General features: G+C 46.3%; 2 protein-coding genes across 4 annotated transcripts in view; both read left to right on the top strand.

The window, feature by feature from the left end:
* sapcd2 (suppressor APC domain containing 2) overlaps positions 1-965 on the top strand; it is a 34,509-nt gene extending 33,544 nt beyond the window's left edge. For 2 of the 3 annotated variants that reach the window (XM_048613668.1, XM_048613666.1), the window contains one exon: positions 271-948. In XM_048613668.1, coding sequence (XP_048469625.1) covers positions 271-399 — 129 coding nt within the window. In that variant the 3' untranslated portion in view covers positions 400-948. Of the gene's footprint in view, positions 1-270 lie in introns of all 3 variants that reach the window. The other variant, XM_048613665.1, reaches the window with a different exon arrangement.
* The window catches only part of LOC109937976 (UDP-N-acetylglucosamine pyrophosphorylase 1, like 1), a 318,016-nt gene that overhangs the window by 48,571 nt on the left and 248,637 nt on the right, over positions 1-20,808 (top strand). The window lies entirely within an intron of this gene.

Genomic DNA, 20,808 nt, shown 5'->3' with positions numbered 1-20,808 from the left:
TACTGAGGGAGCGTGAGGTGGGATCGCTCGGTTACTGAGGGAGCGTGGCGTGGGATCGCTCGGTTACTGAGGGAGCGTGGCGCAGGATCGCTCAGTTAGGAATCGAGCGTGAGGTAAGGGAGGAATGGCTGAGGGCGTGAGAAGATGTTGTGCAAACTGACTGGGGCTAGGGCCTGCGGTCTGGGTCTGACCCTGGTGAAGGGGATGCTGCAGGCCTGGTCTGCAGTCAGGAAGCTGGGGCACTCTGTTCTAATGATTGTGTTGTTGCAGGAGGTTAGTGAGAAGAGTGATCGCATTACCCAGCTGGAACAAGAGAAGGTGGCCCTGATAAAACAGCTCTTCACCGCTCGTTCCCACAGCCATCACGACAGCAGCCAACTCGATTCCACTTTCATCTGATCTACAGCCGGTGATGTCTAACTGAGACAGGTCTCCTCTGTTCCCTGGCACAGAGATCCCACTGTCACACACTGGCTGTCTGCTCTGATCACTCCAACAACACTTGAACCCCCCCTCACTCCAGCTCAGTCCCTGCTCTGTGTACGTGTTCAGGCACTGTCTGGTAGCAGGCAGCACTTTACAGGTGGTTTGCATTGCTATCCTATCCTCACTCAGACCAGCAACGCTATCGCCATACTCAGTTAGTCTGGCAATGTCTCATTCTTGAGTCAACAGGTCATATCTAACCCCCTCTGTGTCTGTGTGCATCGTGAACATTGTTTACTTTTACTGTGATTTGAAATGTCTTTAGAACACTTTTTTTCTCTCTCTCTCCAAGTATGGGGGCTTGGCAGGAGATGTGAGGGCAGTCTCAGCGCACTCCTCCCACTCCCCCCAGTTTGAGTTTACATTTTATTACAGTTGGTACTGCCTGAGAAAGGTACTGGACAAATCCTCCAACATTCTCTCAGTTGGAGAGGGCTGCTGTGTTCTCTGTTTTGTAATAAAGTGACTTTTTCTCTGGTGCTGGTGTGTGTCTGTGTGAAATATTGGAGTCTGTAGGTCTGGATATTCCCATGACCAGATTGTTGCTTCCACATGTGTAAACAGGAGCTGTGGGTCAATATAATGCAGGATTCCCAGCACAGCAGGCTCGGAGAGAATTCTCCAGACCATTGGAAATTCCAATGGCCATTTCCCCCTGTGTCTGTAACCCACTGAACGGTCCCTGTATGTTACAGAATTCCAGAGGTTCGAACTTATTTCAGCCTAACACTTTCCCGGGAAATGTTTGAGGATGAAAGCCTTGCTCTAACTCCTAGGTAACTATTAAACTGGCCACCCCTCTGTGATCTCATCCCTCCCACTCCTGGCAACCTAGTCTAGGCCTGAAACGTCAGCCTTCCTGTTCCTCTGATGCTGTTTGGCCTGCTGTGTTCATCCAGCTCTACACCTTGTTATCTCAGATTCTCCAGCATCTGCAGTTCCTACTATCTCTGCTAAAAGCTGGGTCTGGGTCTGCCCACAGGGGCTGTTTTTCCAATTCCCTGGGTGGTTCCATTTGGGACACAGTAGACTGGGATTGGGCCAGTGGCTAACAGATAAACAGGGCAGTTATGGTATCAATCCTGACAGAATGGATGCTGTGGGTCCCTGATGTACCAGCGATGCCCACATCCCACAGGACAGTACTGCATTCTGCAGCAATGTCACACAAATACAACAGAGGGCAGTGTTGCACTCCAGCACAAGCTGTCCCTGTTGTATTGAAATGCAGAACTGCCCGATGTTGGAGCAGAATGACAGCATTGCTCCCTGTTGTACCTGTGTAATAACTTTTCCCCCTGTGGCAGTGGACTGCAAGACTGTCCCCTGTTAGACTGGAATGCAACAGAGAGGTACGGAGTTGTGGCAACCTGACCCCCATTGGAGCAGAGTGTAAAACTGTCCCCATTGTACCAGAGTGTGATACTACTGCAGTGGCATGACAACACTGCTGTTTTGTGGAGGAGAATGTAATATTGCCTGCTGGTGCACCAGTGTTCAACATTGCCCCCTGTTGGAGTGTGATAACAACACTGGCCGAGTGCAATGTTGCCTCTTGTTATCCAGGAGTGCAACGCTGCCCTCTGTTGTATTTGTGTGTGACATTGCTGCCTGCTGGAGAGGATTCCAACTCTCCTGCCTCTTGGTTGACAATAACAACTCTACCCCATCTTGGAATGGTGTGATAACCATTGTAGGCACCAGTGTAGGTGCAGAATGCAGTACTGTCCTATGGGATGTGGTCATCACTGGCTGGCCAGCATTTATTTTGCCCATCCCTAGTTGCGAAGGTAGTGGTGAGCTGCATTCTTGAATGGCTGCAATCCATGTGCTGGAGGTTTACCCACAATGCTGTTCAGGAAATTGCAGGATTGTGACCCAGCGCCAGTGAAGGAACAGCGATATATTTCCAAGGCAGGATGGGGAGTGGCTTGCAGGGAAACTTACAGGTGGTAGTATTCCTTTGTGTCTGCTGCCCTTGTCCTTCTAGATGGAAGTCATTGGTTTGGAAGGTGCTATCTGAGGATTTTTGCTATGCATCTTGTAAATAGTACACACTGCTGCTGCAAAACATCAGTGATGGAGGGAGTGGATGCTTGTGGATGTAGTGTCAATCAAGCAGGCTGCTTTATCCTGGATGATGTCAAGCTTCTTGAGTGTTGTTGGGGCTGCACTCATCCAGGCAAGTGGGGAGTATTCCATCACACTCCTGACTCACCACCTGACTTGGACAGGCTTTTGAGAGTCAGGAGGTGAGTTACGCACCACAATATTCCTAGCATCTGACATGCTCTTGTAGCCATTGTGATAATGTGGAGAGCCCAGTGGCGTTTCTGGTCAATGGTAACCCACCCAGGATGTTTATAGTGGGGGATTCGATGACAATAACACTATTGAATGTCAAGGGGGCGGTAGTTAGATTGTCTGTTGTTGGAGATGGTCATTGCCTGGCATTTGTGCAGTGCAAATGTTATTTGCCATTTGTCAGCCCATACCTGTTTATTTTACAAATTTTGCATTTGAATATGGACTGCTTCAGTATCTGAGGAGTCATGAATTATGCTGAACATCGTGCAGTCATCCCCACTTCTGACCTTATGGTGGAGGGAAGATCATTGATGAAGCAGTTGAAACTGATTGGGCCTAGGACACTACCCCAAGGAACTCATGCAGAGATGTTCTGGAGCTGAGATGACTGACCTCCAACAACCACAACCATTTTTCTACGTGCCAGTATGACTCCAACCAGCAGAGAGTTTGGCTCCATTGTTTCCAGTTTTGTCAGGGCTCCTTGATGCCACACTCAATGAAATACAGTTTTGATGTCTGACCTCACCTCTGGAATTCAGTTCTTTTGTCCTTGTTTGAACAAAAGCTGGGATGAGGTCAGGAGCTGAGTGACTCTGGCAGAACCCAAAGTGGGTGTCACTGAGCATTTTATTGCTGATAAGTTGCTGCTTGATAGCACTATTGATGACCCCTTCCATCACTTTACTGATGGTTGAGAGTAGGCTGATAGGACAGTAATTGGCCAGGTTGGATTTGTCCTGTTTTTTGTTTACAGTTTGAATTTGATGTATTGTTATCACATGTATCGAGATACAGTGAAAAGCATTGTTTTGCATGTTATAAAGACAGAACATACCATACAAAATATATCTGGGCAAAATAAAAACCGAAAGAACTGCAGATGCTGTAAATCAGAAACAAAAACAAAATAATTCCCAGCAATTTCTGTTTTTGTTTCAGATTTCCAGCATCTGCAGATCTTTCGGTTTTTTCCTTCGTATGGGGATGCGACACTGTCCCTTGTTGTACTGGAATGTGACACTGCCACCTGTTGGCGCTGCTACCACCTCTGCTGGAACTGTGGGACAACACTGCCCCCTGTTGGAACAGATTAACATTTACGAAGTCTTAGCTTTTCAACACCATATTCTGGACATTACAGAAATGTGTGACAACAGCAAGAAACATGTGAAACAACAATTTTTATGAATATAATAGCAACATAACAATTATATCTGCTATTATAAATTATAATAAAACACAATAAAGAAAAATAAGGAAAAATTACAACCTTAATTTGCAATTTGATCCTGGTATATCCTCTACAGCCATCAACCCTGGCTCAATGGAGAGTGCAGGAGGGCATACCAAGAACAAGAACAAAAACAGAAATTGCTGGAAAACCTCCGCAGGTTTGGCAGCATCTGTGAAGAAAAATCAGAGTTAACGTTTTGGGTCCGGTGACCCTTCCTAAGAACTCTGGACCCGGACCCAAAACATTAACTCTGAATTTTTTCTTCACAGATGCTGCCAGACCTGCTGACCTTTTCTAGCAATTCCTGTTTTAGTTCCTGATTTACGGCATCTGCAGTTCTTTTGGTTTTTAAACCAAGAGCATCAACTGATAGAGGAGTCAACCTGGCGAAGCTACGATGCAAGACTGTCTGCTGGTGTAGAGTAATCTCAGAATGCTTTCCTGCCAGAATAAATTAACATCACATAATGTCTGCTGGAGAGAAATAACAGTGTCACTGTCCCCTGCATAAATGGAGTAACACCTCCTCAGTCTCTCCAGCCCCACTGGGCTGCACTAACAACACTGTCCTCTGCTGGACTGGAGTAGAGACACACTGCGTTCTGCTGGAGATATGCCCTAATTCTGTACCCCGTGCTGGACTGGCCCCTGCTGAAGCACTGTGACAGGCAGGATGTCTGCTTTTAAGGTCTTCCCTGTGACTCTATCCAGGGTTCCTGCTTCCAGGAGCATGCCCCTGAACCGTCCAGCTCCAGCCTGTGCTTGTGCAGGTGACAAGTTATGGCTGTGTCAGTGTCTTCAGGCTATTGGGGAAAAAGAGTTTAATCGTACAGCTTCTCTTAATAGGGAAGCCTTTTCATAAATCTTTACTAAAACCAGTCATTGGTTACTCGCAATTCACAAATGATACATGACATGGGATTGTGACACATTTGAAATGGGGAAGTGATGTATAGATACGTGACATGGGAGATGTGGGCCGTACTTCAGTACACAAGGGCAATGTGCTCAGGCACAGAATTCAGATAGAGGTGGGCATTGTGCCCTGGTACGGATCCAGGATGTATTCAGGTACAAGTGGGCACTGTCCAGAGTTACAAGCCAGCACCATGTTCTATAATAATTGCCACAGGACTGTGGGTGAAGGTGGTTCTGTGTTTATTGCAACTGCATTCTGGGAAAGGAGAGCTTTTGCTTATGAACAAGACTGTGTCAATGAGGCTCCCCGTGGTATCTGGTCCTCCCCCCCCCACCCCCGCCACCGATCCCCGTTCTGTCTGGTTCCAGTTACCCCTGATATCCCTGATCCCCATTCCCCATGATTCCTGTTCCCCCAATCTGTGTTCCCCTGATCCATGTCCCCTGATCCCTCGATCCCCCCAATCCGTGTTCCTCCCAATCCCTGTTCTCCCCAATCCCCCTGACCCCCGTTCCCCTGATCCCCCAATCCACATTTCCCCCATTCCTGTTCCCTCTGATCCTGGCCCCTCCCATGCTGATCCCTGGCCCCGATCCCAGAGTGAAGCTGATGGGGATCCCTGGGTGTTTCATACTCAGTGCTGCTCTCTGAGTTGGGCACACACCCAGTTTGATGTGACGATGGAAGCTGGGCCTTGTTTACAGAACCTGGCCGATTCTTTTCTTGGGATTTTCTCGATGTTATCCTCGCAGGGAGACAGTTGACCCTGTGTAAACAACCCGGTGTCTTTACAGGATTACCCACTTTGTTATTACCACAAAGTTATTACCTCAGTTCATAATGCTCGTGTGCGAGTGAGAACCAGATTGAGTTAGAGAAAAACAGACATGGTATGTTCCTTTGGTAATTAACAGATCAGACAGTGATAGTGCTGAGGGAACACACCCAGGCCATACTCTCTGCCTGCCTGGGGGATTTGACTAATTGGTAATTGTGAATGCTGCAAACCAGTCCTCCCTATGACGAGGTGAATGTATCACTGAGTCAGGATTAACTTCACAGTGTCAGTGCAAACAGGAAACTAAAGGAATCTGAAGATATTGATATCAGCCTTTGCAAAGGAAGCCTGGAGAGAGATGCAATGGTTTTTGTTGAGGTTCATCCCAAGCAGCTCCATGAAGCAGGACTGTGTGCTGTATGGTCTGTTCCCTGGGATGCACACCGAGGCAAACATCAACGCTGCCTGGAGGACCATCAGCTCAGTCAAAGACACTCTTTTTTCTGCCAGTAATGTGTTGGTCTTCCAGAACAAGGAGTTGACCCTGACCAAGTGTTGCAGACTGGCACATTCCAAAGTCTAGGACTATGTGCTGAGGGACACACTAAAGCTTGGGGCAGCTGCTGCCAAGGTGAAGTGAGGAAAGACCACTGTCTGAGGTCTTCCTGCCAAAGGACAACGTGGGTCGTTTAGTTATTGGACCTCCCGGTGCCTCAAATTACGTAAATAAAGTTTTGTATAAGTAAGAAATTTCTTCACTCAGACAGTGGTGAGCCTACAGAATTCTGTGTCACAGAAAGCAATTGAAGCCAAAACATTGAATGCTTCCAAGATGGAGTTAGATATAGTTCTTGGGGCTAAATGGATCAAAGAGTGTGGGGAGAAAGCAGGAACAGGGGGCTGAGCTGGATGACCAGATGTGATCTTATTGATTGGCTTGAAGAAATGAATAGCCTAGCCCTTATCCTTAAACACTGACCCCTGGTTCTGGATACCCCAGTCATCAGGATTATCCATCCTGTCGAGTCCTGTTAGAATTTTATGGGTTTCTATGAGATTCCCATCATTCTTCTAAACCCCAGTGAATACAATTCTAGAACAACTCAACTTCTTGTCAGATGTCAGTCCTGCTGTCCCAGGAATCTGACTGGTAAACCTTCATTGCACTCCCTCTGTAGCTAGAGCATCCTTCCTCTGACAAGTAGACCAGTGTGTCCACACTATTTCAGGTGTGGTCTCACTAAGGCCCTGTACAAGTGCAGCAGGACATCCCAGCTCCTGAACTCAAATCCTCTCGCTGTGAACACCAACATACCATTCGCTCTCTTCACTGCCTGCTGATCCCCAGTGACTGGTGAACAAGGTCACCCAGGTCTCATTGCATCTCCCCCCCAACCCCACCCCCTTCCCAATCTATCGACATACAGATAATAATTTACTTTCCTGTTTTGGCTAACATAGTGGATAACTTCACATTTGTCCACATTATATTTCATCTGACATGCACTTGCCCACTTGCTCATCCTGTCCAAATCACACTGAATGATCTCTGCATCTTCCTCACCACCAACCTGGCACCTCAGTCAGCTGGCACACAATCCCTCCTCCTGCCTCATGATACAACTGCTTTACTTCTGGCCCCAGTCTGAGATCACCTTCACTTGTTTTCACATCCCTTCAATTACCTCTCCCCTGTCTATCCCCATTGGCTCAGCTATCTGGGCCTGAGCAGGACAAGGGCTGGAGCATTAGGCAGTCCATACTGCTCAGTGTTTGGATCAACACAGGGACCTGCCAGTCACCCTCCCCCCCCCACAACCTTTCCCCTCACCCGCCGCACACCCCGCCCCCCGCCACTCATCGGAGACTCTCACCTATTCCACTGCAGCCAGACCTTCCAGCACTGCTGCATTGCACACTCTCTGCTTTCAATGCTGTAGACATTATAAACTCATTGAGACATCACAGTGCAGATAGAGTCCTTTCAGCCCATCGAGCACAAGCAGCAATGGCATTCTCGTGGGGAGGGAATGCATTGTCACAATTCAGGTTTGAAGAGGGTGCTGTTAATCGAGCCTCACTGTTCTACAAATGACCATAAAGATGTAAATATGCATTAAACAGGATTAGATACAGAATAAAGCTGCATCCACACTGTCCCATCAAACCCTGCCAGGACAGGGACAGCACAGAGTTAGATACAGAGTGAAGATCCCTCTACACTGTTCCCCATCAAACACATCCAGGGACAGAACCAGGTTAGATATAGAGTAAAGCTCCTCTACATTGTGCCCATCAAACTCTCCCAGGACAGGGACAGAATGGGGTTAGATATAGAGTAACGCCTCCTCTACACATCTGGATGGCTACATGAATAGGAAGGTTTTAGAGGGATATGGGCCAAATGCTGGCAAATGGACTAGATCCATTTAGGATATCTGGTCAGTATGGACATGTTGGACCGAAAGGTCTGTTTTCATTCTGTACAGCTCTATGACTCTATGACTGCATAACACCCAACAATTACTGGGTACTGACTGGTTTCTAAGTCCATGTTTTTATATTTCATTAACTGGTGCATCCTCCATGGCAACACTTTGACCAACCTGCCAATCAAGCAGTGCTCTCCCCTCAGGCTATTGGTTTTCCCCCTGGAACTGATATTCTTCTGGAGTCTCCTGATGAGTGCATGATGAAAAGCTTTGACAAAATGGATAGTTTTGTTAAGCAATGCTCAATTTCTGTATGAGTGACTGATGAATTGATATGTCACTCAGAATGCTAGATTGCTGTCCTATACCCTGTGTAATACAATCACACAGATGTGAACTTTCATTAATAAGCTGAATGTTTATAGCCCATTGTATCTGTGTGTTTGACTTGCGGTGTCTGCACAATGTTGTTTTCCAGAAAGCTCCGGCCTGGGCTTTCAGTGCAGCCTGGAATATTTGGGACTCCCTGGGGTGGATCAGCCCTGGCACCAATCAGAGAAATAGCCTCCCTCCAACAGGAGGCAATCCCAGCAACAGGACATTCCCTGTTCCACAGTAAGATTTTTTTTAATTTCAAAAATATACTTTACTCATAAAAATATCTTTATATACATAGTCACCAAAGCAGTTCAGTTCTGTATGGTAGCATATGAAGAAACAAACATTGGAGTTTGACTCTATCCAGCAAACAAAACAAGGCATTTCTTAATTTTGCATGACTATATTTACATACATTTGAGTCACTGAGAGGGTCCGATAACTGAATGGACTCCCATTGTCCTTTGGCAGGAAGACCTCAGACCGTGGTCTTTCCCCACTGCCCCTTGGCAGCAGCTGCCCCAAGCTTTAGTGCGTCCTTCAGTACATAGTCCTGGGCCTTGGAATGTGTCAGTCTGCAACACATGGTCGGGGTCAACTCCTTGCTCTGGAAGACCAACAGGTTTTGGGCAGATGAAAGACACAGAGGAGTGTCAAGTGAGTTCCAGCTCATGTTGAACCTGCTCCAGTCTGTGATGTTTCCTGTGGGAACTCACTATTTGCCCTGGGGTGTCCAGAGAAGGTGGGCACTGTGTCAGGACTAATCAGGAAGGTGCAAAACAAACAAATTGCAAGGACTCAGAGTAAAGTAATGACCAACTCACACTCCACACTGATCTGGAACTTTTGATTGACTCCTGTCCAATCGAATGTCTGGCTAGAATCTCCAAGCCAGGATTTGTTCTCTCTCTGTGACAGCCCACTGCCTTTTGTGAGCTAAATGGGACTTTGCTGTTTTGTCTTTGTTCTATGGCGTCCCCAAAAGGAGTTTGATAAAGGTGGCTGTTTCTCTGGATAACTCCTGAAGCCTATCACTGCAGGGACCTTTCTCACCCTGCCCTTGTCCCTCCTCGGTCACTTGCTAACTGAGCTGGAAACAGATCCCCGTGTACTGCTCACACCAGCCTGGCTCCCTCCAGCTCCTTCCCTCACTTTCAGTCTAACAGAGCAGCAGAATGGAACATTGACACAACATGTTGCCTAGAGACTCCCTAAAGCTCCAATCAATTCACTTTGAAATATGGTGACAGTTGCTAGGAGACAAAAGACAATGCAACAATCCACAAGAAGGTAACTGTGCCAATTCAACTGGATCGATGATTCTGGGAATCTAGGTGCTGCTTTGGGCCCAGCTCTCACACTGAGAAGCTGGAATCTGAAATACTGCACTCCTCTCTCCGTCCCCACGGCATTTTATTGAGGGAATTCCCCCATCTTTGGATAGCACCGCCATCATCCAGTTAAAGTAGTGGGCACAGGCTGAATCGTAGAATCCCTACAGTACAGATAGAGGCCATTCGGCCCATTGAGTCCACACTGACCCTTCAGACAGCATCCCACCCAGATCCACCCCCCTACCCTATCCCTGTAACCCTGCATTTCCCATGGCTGATCCACCTAGCCTACACATCCCTGGACATTATGGTGCAAGTTAGCATGGCCAATCCACGCTAACTTGCACATCACTGGACTGAATATTTACTGAAATGAAATTGTTTTTTCAGGAAGTTGCAGTCAGACTCTGGTGTCAGAATGTGACTGAGTCACAGACTTACAAACAAGCCCCTGGCATTTTAATGTGTTACCTCATGAGAGCAAAACTCTTCAATGCACGAACCCAGCAATATCCGTTCAGGGTGCGAAATCTGCTGTCCTTACCCAGTCTGGCCTACATGTGACTCCAGACCCACAGCAATGTGGTTGCCTTGTGAGAGCCAAGTGAGACAGTCAGCATCAATTACCCATTACAGGGAGCACTGCAGAGAGTCAGGCCTGTACCTCCACACGACCTCCTTAACAGCAGGGAGTCTTGGTCTTGTCAATGGCACACACATCTAATTGGACAACAGCAACAACATAAACTGAGACCTGGTTTAATTCTGACATGCAGTCACAAGGCTTAGATACAGAATACTGTCCCCCATCAAACACTCCCAGGACAGGGACAGCACAGGGTTAGATACAGAGTAAAGCTCTCTCTACACTGTCTCCCATCAAACACTCCCAGGACAGGGACAGCACAGGCTTAGATACAGAGCAAAGCTCTCTCTACACTGTCCCCCATCAAACACTCCCAGGACAGGGACAGCACAGGCTTAGATACAGAGCAAAGCTCTCTCTACACTGTCTCCATCAAACACCCCCAGGACAGGGACAGCACAGGGTTAGATATAGAGTAAAGCTTTCTCTACACTGTCTCCATCAAACACCCCCAGGACAGGGACAGCACAGGGTTAGATATAGAGTAAAGCTTTCTCTACACTGTCCCCATTAAATACTCCCAGGACAGGGACAGTACAGGGTTAGATACAGAGTAACACTCCCTCTACACTGTCCCCCCATCAAACAGCCCCAGGGCAGGGATAGCGAAAGCCACTTACACAAGAAGCACAGGAATGGGTCCACGCAGAGAGAATAAAGCTGGCCGGACAGTGGGGAGCCCTCACGCATCCCTCTCCCAAAGCATAGGGGTCCCCTCAGGGACCCGTTCACTGTCAATGGGCATTCTGTGGTGGCATGCAGAAGTCAGATTCAAGCAACAAAGTGTGTTCCGAACACAAAATCTCACAGAGTCCCGAGCTGATACTTGTGACCCATTCGTCAAAAGCCTTTTCCTGATCAAGGGAGAGAAAGGCAATCCAGAGGCCAGCCCTCTGGGAATAATGCCCTCGATGGGGGGATGTTGTTGTGGATGGTCTGGCCCGGGACGGTGTAGGACAGGTCTGGGTGGATCACATGGTCCAACATGGTGCCAAGGCAAGTTGAAATTGGCCTGGCAGAGATTTTGTAGTCCATGCTGAGGAGGGAGACCGGACACCAATTCTTTAACAAAAGGAGATTCCCCCACTTTTAGGCAACAGAGCAATGATGGCCCTGCGCCAAGAAAGGGGCATCTCTCTGGTCATGATACATTCCTCCCGGAATTTATTGGATGTGGGCATTGCTGGCTCTACACAGGGTAGTTCAAGTCAACCACATTGCTGTGGGCCTGGAGTCACATGAGGGCCAGACCAGGGTAAGACAGCAGTTTCCTTCCCTAAAGGAGATTACTGGACCCGTTCAGTTTTAACAGTGGTTACACAGTCACCATGAGACTAAGTTTTAATTCCAGACTTTTTGTCGTTTTATTGAATTCAAGTGTCACCATTTGCCCCATAGAGAGATTTGACTGCAATCTGTCTCCTGTTTAATTTTAATGGCATCATTGTGGGAAGAAGGGTGTGGGGAGGGGTAGTTGTGGGAGTCAATCATCCAGTCAATACCCTGTCCACAGAAACAGAGACAGAGAAGTCGAGGAAGGGAAAAGTGGGAGATGGACCAGGTGTAGGTGAGCGAAGGTGAAAATTCAGGAACTCTACCCCTGCAAGTGGGCACAGTACATCCAATAACCTGTCACTGTATGGTCTGTAACAGTTGCTGCACTCCCCTGTTAGCTGTGTATTCCATAATTGTGCTGCTTATGTCAGGTTAAAGGGTACCAGGACAGCTTGTTAACCTCCAGCAGCTTATGAACGTTGCAGTATCAGGCAATGTAATGTCTGTCAGCGTAGGGTTTCTCAGCAATGTGTCCTTTTAAGGGCTGTTTAATTGAGAATTTGTGAAGCATGAAGCAGTGACAATATGCAGAGATTCAACTCAGAGGAGCATTCCTATTCATGGTTCATATTCAGCCGCTGAAACCCAAATAAGCTATGCAATATAAATAAAACATGAATGCTTTATCTGCCTGATGCCAAGTTGACATAGCTCCCATTAATCTGCCCGCTTTATCATACTGAGAGGCACCGGCAGCTGATGTGTTTTAACCCTTTGCTTTCAGGTAGACCTGAGTGAAGTTACAAGGGACAGTCCCCAGAACCGATCCTGCACACGGCAGCCAATCACAGCTGCTGACCCAACCGAACAATTGTTGCAAACAATCGCAGGAAGAGATCTCAGGAAGTGATCACGGGATCCAACCAACAAGTGAGGACAAACTGGTGGCTCCGATCGTGATTTTCCAAATCTCCCTGACAACAGGCTGTGCCGTTACGCCACTGGTTAAAAAGGGAGTGTGTGTAATTACAGGTCCAGTCAGCTGAAGCCCAGCAATAACAGCATGATTAGCAAGATGGTGGTGGTGGTACCGAGGTGGGCAGCATCCAGGCTCTGACCCAGGGGGGCTGTCCTCTCCATCTGTTCTTCAATGTTTCCTTCCTTTTCTTTTCTTGTTTTTGTCTTTTAAAATGTTCTTTAGTTTAGTTCTTTTGACTTACTTTCTGGAGAGACCTCAGTCCTGGAGGTAACAGCACTGGGGTGCAAAGTGGGCCTTTGGTGCTGGTGAGCCGGGCTGGACTCTGGTGGTGGGCAGCGCGGGGGAGGAATCAGGCTCCTGTGGGGAAAGGCCAGCGTGGAGCGACCGCAAGCCCATGGCTATAGAAGAATGGTAATGTTGAACGTTTATCTCTGTTTCTATATTTTTCTACTTTGTACCTAGGCGCCTTTGAACCTGAGACAGCAAATATGTGAACTTTTCTTTGTTCTCCTGTATCCTGTACTTGAGCACATATGACAATAAAAACCTAACTGTAGTTCTAATAATAGGAGGGAGCTCCTGTGGGAGAGTCGTTACAGTGATTTCGAAAGAAACGGATTAACCCTGGAAAATCCATGTGTGATTTGTCAGGGAGGAATGTCTAACTGAAGGCTCTGAGGAGGTCACTGGAAAGTTCTAATGGGCTTTAACAAGGCATTTGACAAGATCCTACACATCAATTAGAATACAAGAAACAGCAGGAGAAGATCATTCGAGTCCCTCAAACCAATTCCACTTGCTCTGACAATGGCTAGTCCTCAACTTAATCCACTCCCATGTCCCTCAACCCCCTGACAGACCAAGACTCTGTGTGCCCCAGTCTTAAATTCACTGAACCATGGAGCATCCGCAACCCCCTGGGATGGACAATCACAAAGATTCACAATCCTCTGAGTGGAGAAATTTCTCCTCATCTCAGTCCGAAACACTCACCCCCTTCTTCTGAGCCTGCTCTCCCCTTGTCCCTCGCCTCCCCCAGCCCGAGCAAAACCACACCTCGGTGCCAACCCTATCAAAGCCCATCAGGCACAAAATGGCGGACTGAGCAACAAGGTCAGAGGCTTATCTGGGCAAAGGGGTGAGGTAGATGTGAAATTGCCTCCATGACCAAGGAGGAAGAGCCATGTGTCATGTTTGTGTCCATTGTTGAGATACAATTAATGTTGACATCATTGGAATTCTCTACCCTGATGGCCTTGGAAGCCTTATTTTCAAATTGTATTGAGGCTTCTCATTACGAATGGGTCAAACGGTTATGGGAATTGTGCAGGTAGAAGGCATACAATCACCTATGATCTTTTTTTTTATTCATCTGTGGGATGTGGGCATCCCTGGCTGGGCCAGCATTTATTTCCCCTTGAGAAGGTGATGTTAGGCTGCCTTCTTGAGCTGCTGCAGTCAATATTAACTAATCACGCAGTCTTGATCAGTTGGGTCAATGGGCCAAGGAGTGGCAGATGGAGTTTAATTTAGATAAATGCGAGGTGTTGCATTTTGGCAAGACGAACAATGGCAGGACTTACACAGTTATTAGTAGGTCCCTAGGGAATGTTGTAGAACAGAAAGACCTAAGGGCTTAGGTACATAGTTCTTTGAAAGTTGCGTCACAGGCAGACAGGGTGGTTCAGAAGGCATTTAACACATTTGCTTTCATTGCTCAGACCATAGAGTATAGGAGTTGGGATGTCATGCTGAGGTTGAACAGTATGTTGATGAGGATATTTTTGGGATTCTGTGTCTGATTGCCCTGATATAAGAAGGATATTATTAAATTGTAGAGGGTCTGGAGAAGATTTATCAGGATGTTGCGGGAAGGGAGGGTTTGAGTTATAAAGAGAAGCTGGATAAGCTGGGACTTTTTCCCCGGGAGCATAGGAGGTTGAAGAGGTATAACCTTATAGAATTATAGAGATGTACAGCATGGAAACAGACCCTTTGGTTCAACTTGTCCATGCCGACCACATATCCTAAATTAATTTAGTCCCATTTGCTAGCATTTGGCCCATACCCCTCTAAACCCTTCCTATTCATATACCCATCCAGATGCCTTTTAAATGTTGCAATTGTACCAGCCTCCAGCACTTCGTCTGGCAGCTTATTCCATACACACACCACCCTCTGCATGAAAAGTTAGAGCTTTAAATCCCTTTTAAATCTTTCCCCTCTCACCTTAAACCTATGCCCTCTAGTTTTGCACTCCCTACCCTGTACAGGTTTATAAAATCATGAGGGGCATGGATAGGGTGAATAGCCAAGGACTTTTCCCCTGGGTAGGGGAGTCCAAAACCAGAGGGCATAGGTTTAAGGCGAGAGGGGAAAAATTTAAAAAGAATTAAAAATTTTCATGCAGAGGATGGTTCATGTGTGAAACGAAGGAGGAAGGAAGGAAGTGGTAGAAGTGGGTACAGTTACAACATTTAAATGACATTGGACAGGTACATGAATAGGAAAGATTTAGAGGGATATGGGCCAAATGCAGGCAAATGGGGATGGCTCAGTTTAGGAAACTTGGTTGGCATGGACGAGTTGGGCCAAAGGGTCTGTTTCTGTGCTGTGTGGCTCTATGAATAGTCTACTCGTGTTCTTGTGTCCCCAACAGATCACATCTGCTTTGTGTTCAGGCCTCAAATGGCTCAAGCTCCAAGAATCTCCAAATGATGTTCCCATATGTTGGAAGGAAAAATAGCAATAAGTGATAATAGAAAATCTGAAGAGAAAGCCGGCAAAAACAGACATAGAGGATGAAGGCCTTTGAGGCAAGTTAGTAATTAAACGTCAAGAGGATGAAGCCTGAAGAGAAGCCTCCACAATAACAGATGAAGAACTTTGAGGTGAGCCCTCCCTGTCATCGAAGGACAGGGGACAATCCACTGGGACAGTGCAGCTATGAATACTTACAGCACTGCACAGGCAGAGACTCAAACATTATCTCAGCTAAGTAATGACTTTCATCCTACACCACCCAGGAATATTCTAGAAGGTGCTGTATAGGCCATTGTTAGGAAGGGGAGGTTGAACCCCTCTGATAATTAAAATTGAAACACAGGTCCCCAATCAGTTCTGGTGGGTGTAGAGTATCCCTGCTAATAATTAGACCGAAACACCCGGAGAAGCTCAACTCACCTCACCTAATCTGTTAAACTGGTATGGAGAAGGGGAAGTTAAATGAAAGAAAATCCCTGATATTTACTTTAAAAGTAACAAGTAACAATTTATTCATTTAGCCCTAACAGTGAACAAATTAATAGAATTTCTAACAAACCGAACAATTCTCTCTTAACTATTAACTGTTCCCTAACTGAACTAAATTCTACTAGTGTGCTGTGCCAATAAACACAAGTCCCATTTATATAAACCCGAGTAAAAAGAAAGTAAATTACAACTTAGTCTTTCAAAGTCTACACGCCTTTCTTCTGCTGATCCAGCTGTCAGGGATGTTTTCTCTGTGATGCCCCATAGTTAGAAGGGCAGTGGTACCTTCTATGGATAGATGGTACTTTCTTAGACAGCTTGTTGATTTTGTGTGAGAGCTCAATGCTTATTTCTCAGATGATGGTACGCTCTCACACTGATTTTCAAAAACCCTCTCCTTATATAACTTGGATGACATATCAATTTTCTTACCATAGCATTGGTCCAAAATTGTCAAAACCGTTAGATTTAAATTCAATTGGCTTTCAATCACTAAGTGTTTGGTTTAAATTAATTGGCTGATTCCAGTTAGTTGTTAAAATGTCAAAACACACCTCAGGTTTCCAATCACACAGCCAATTGATACATATTTCCATTTCAGGACTGGTTATACATCTTCAGCTACTTACACATTTTTTTCTGTGTAAATCTCAAAGCTTAGAAAAGCACTTTACCTCTTAAAGGGACCACACACTCTTTCTCCCTATCATTTTTACAAACAAGTTCTAGCTTCCTGCCTTCCAATTCACGATTACCCTATACAACTTCGTAACACCATAAAAGGTCAGAACAGGGGTCAGACATTTCAAGCTAATCAGGTGCATAACTAAAAGAGCAGTAAGATGTCTAGGGCACCCTCTTTTCGCAGCACTGTAACAGTGTCCTTCATTCATCAATGCCACCTTTCCTTATCCCTATCTTTCATGGGCACCTTCAACCCCAGAATAATAACCATCCAATTCCCACCTTGACCATGCTCCCCATTCCTGCCATTCCATCTGATTGCCCACATGATAAATTGTTCCAGTACTTTCCTGACATTATAACCACACTCTGGTTATAAAGGCACTCTTAATCCAAGCCTAACTTTGGACCTCGTACTGTTTTTTCCAACCTCCTTTTCCCTCTCTGTTACTGTCTCCTAATCCCAGCTCATCTTTCCATGTTAGAATCCCTCCAATCAGAATTACTTCCCTCTGATCTCTCCTGAAGAAGCTTCGTGCATTTTTTTTTGTATAATGCTCCTGTGAAACCCTTTGAGGCCTTTAATTATGTTCAAGGTATTATCTTAATGGATGTTGTTGTTGCGTTATTTCTCAGTCCTCTCTGCATCTTATCCTATAGAGTCATAGAGTCATACAGCTCAGAAATAGACCCTTAGGATTGTGTCTGATCCATGGCTGGAAGAGTTCAAGCCCTCCCTCACGATCTCAGAATAAGCTGATTGTGAGGAGATTGCTCCCAGCTCTGATCAAGTGCAACCTGTTCATTTTGAAGGGTCCCTGCCTTAGAGCTGACCCCAATATCCCAGGATCTGAACACATCTCCAGCCTGTGCCCCAACCACCTTCACTAACTACAGGTAAACATGCAGATCCTAAAACACTCACAGCATTCAGTAAAATCCAGAGGTTAATACAAAAGTAAAATACTGCAGATACAGGAGTTCTGAAGAGTCATACTAGACTCGAGATGAAAGCTCTGTTCCTCTGTTCATACACGCTGCCAGACCTATTGACTTTCTCCAGCATTCTCTGTGTTTATTCCAGAGACTGATCACCTGTGAGGTGCAGCCTTAAAACAATGTCCTGAAACACTGACACTCTTCCTTTCCCAGTTCCCCAACCTCTGGCCCCTCTGTTCTCACACGTGGATGAGAATCACAGAATCGTTATGGCCATTCAGCCCATTGTGCCTGCTCCAGCTCAATTATCTGGTGCCATTCTCCTGCCCTTTCCCCATTTACCTGTACATTCAGTGACTCACTCACACACACACATTCATACACACACACGCACACACACACACTCATACACACACACGCACACACACACACTCATACACACACACACACTCACACACACACATACACACACACACACATTCACACACTCATACACACACATTCACACATACACTCACACATTCACACACTCACAGAACACACACACATACACACATTCACACACAGACACACACACACACACTGTCTCTCACACACATACACAAACACACACACTCTCACACTCAGACACACACACTCACACACACTCTCATACTCACACACATACACAAACACACAAACACTCACACACACACATAGACTCAGACACAGGCATACAGACACACATACACAGACAGACACAGACACACACACTGACACACACATGCATACACACACAGACACACACATACACAAACACATATACACACACACACACATAGACACAGACACACATACACAGACACAGACATACACACACATACTCTCACACACACACACTCACACAAACACAGGCATACACACACACAGACAGTCACAGATGCACACACAGACACAAACATAGAGACACAGACACACACACAGAAACACATAGACACACACACAGACACAGATACACACGTGCTCACAGACACACACATACACATAAACAGACACACACACACGCAGACACACACGCAGACACAGATACACACATACACACAAACAGACACACAGACACACACACAGACATATACACACAGACATACACAGAGAGACACACCCTCACACACACACAAACAAATTGCATTTTATATCTCCACAATAAATAATAGAAGCCAATGCATGATGATGGCCTCAGAGGTCTCCCTGAGTGCTGTAACAATTCAGTGATACTGGGATCGAGGTGGAGTAGTGCCAGGGGTTTCAGGCACGGCCAGAGTCCCCAGAGAAGATATAAAGAGGTTGATGCTTACCCCCTGCAGCCCCTTCCCCCAAGCATCCCCCCTCAACCCCGTCCCTGGTAAGCCCAGACTGTGGCGTGTCTGTGTGTGAGTGCTGAGAGGGTCAACTCACTGCAAAAATCCCACAGCTAAGGGAGTTAAATTACAACCATACATTTCCCAGGCTCAGCTTGTATTCCTTTGAATATAAAAGACTAAGGGCTGACCTAATCGAGATGATTCAGATGATTAAAAGATTTGTTTGGGCAAATAAACAGAAAGCATTTCATTTGGTGGAACATTATGACCCGGTCCAGCTCATTCAGGGAGAATGTGAGGAAGCTCTCTTCACACAAAGGAGAGTGGAAAACGAATGCAGTATTAAAGTGGGAGGTTTTGCTAAAACTGTACAAGGCATTAGTCAGACCACAGCTGGAATACTGTGACCAGTTTTGATCCCCTTGTCTAAGGAATGAAATGATGATGTGGAAATGCTGGTGTTGGACTCGGGTGGACAAGGTCAAAAATCACACAACACCGGGTTATAGTCCCCTTGTGTGTTTCAATAAGGTTGCCTGTCATTTTTCTCAACTCCAACAAGTACAGGCCCAAGCTATTCAGCCTCTCCTCAATAAGACAGTCTCTCCATATCTGGGATCAGCCTAGTGAACCTTCTCCGGACTGTCTCCAACACCATCATTTCATGCAACCGGTTTATTTGAATACGCAAGCTTTCAGAGCTCAGCTCCTTCCTTAGGCGTCATGTGAGCCGGAGCTGCAACCCACCTGGCACTGTGAGGCAGCAGTGCTAACCACTGAGCCACTGTGCCGACCCACGATCCAACTCTGTGACAGAACAGATGGAGGGCCTGAATGTCCCCTCTTGTATCGTGGCTCAGGATCCTGAGTGTCTGTGCCCCATGTGGGTACCAGAGGGGTAGGGGATGTGCCATAAAGGATGTGGTGGGCACCATGAGCTGGGGAAATGACAGTGCCTGATTGCTGACTGCCCTGAGCTGGGACCATTCCCCACTCAGCCTCCTGCCAAGCAGTTGGATTCCTGAATACCCATTCACAGGACATTGAATGTGTATGAACAATGAAAGCAGTGTCAACAAATGAAAGGACCTCATGGCCTGGGAGGAGACATAAAACACAGCACTTTGAATAGAATATCTTCAATTAATGAATGTTTTTGATCAGAGGCCGGATCAGTCAATGGTTTGTGTGAGTCACAGGCAGAAGGGATTGTGACAATTCTGCTTTACACATCTGGTGGGCCCCACATAATGCAGCCACCCAGTGTCTGAGGGAACACAAAACAGCAGTTTAAATGTCATGACCTTTGCTCCTTATTGATGGAGACAAGTTATAGACTGTGGTTTAAGCTGTTCTCTAGCTGTTATATAAAACGGACCCCATCAGATTGCTCACAGGAATGGCGTGAGTTCATGTTCTGAGCATTTTCATTCTCTTTGACAGAAGAATCAGAAATCTCAGGCATCAACTCCACACTTTCAGTTCAGGCACGCACCATTCCTACCTCAAACATGGTCCCTTCACTAATCTGCCCATCCAAACAACATTGTACCTAAAACTGAATGTTCCAGGCACTTTCCGTGGGTGTTTAGAAAGAAATTGCTCATGTATTTGAGAGTCAAACCCATTGGCTGTGGGTCTGGAGTCACAGGTAGGACAGACCGGGTTAAGAGGCAGATTTCCTTCACTGTAGGACATTCAGGAACCAGGTGTTTTTTTTTAATGCCAATTGACAGCGAACCAGCTTTTGTATTCCAGATTTTTAATAATTCAAATTTCACCAACAGCAGTGGGGGTGGTGATGGGGGTGGGGGGGTGGTGA

The sequence above is a fragment of the Rhincodon typus genome, chromosome 28, assembly GCF_021869965.1.
Source record: "Rhincodon typus isolate 14 chromosome 28, sRhiTyp1.1, whole genome shotgun sequence".
Classification (NCBI taxonomy): Eukaryota; Metazoa; Chordata; class Chondrichthyes; order Orectolobiformes; family Rhincodontidae; genus Rhincodon; species Rhincodon typus.
Note: the sequence above shows the minus strand (reverse complement) of the source record. Positions and strands in the feature narration are given on the sequence as shown.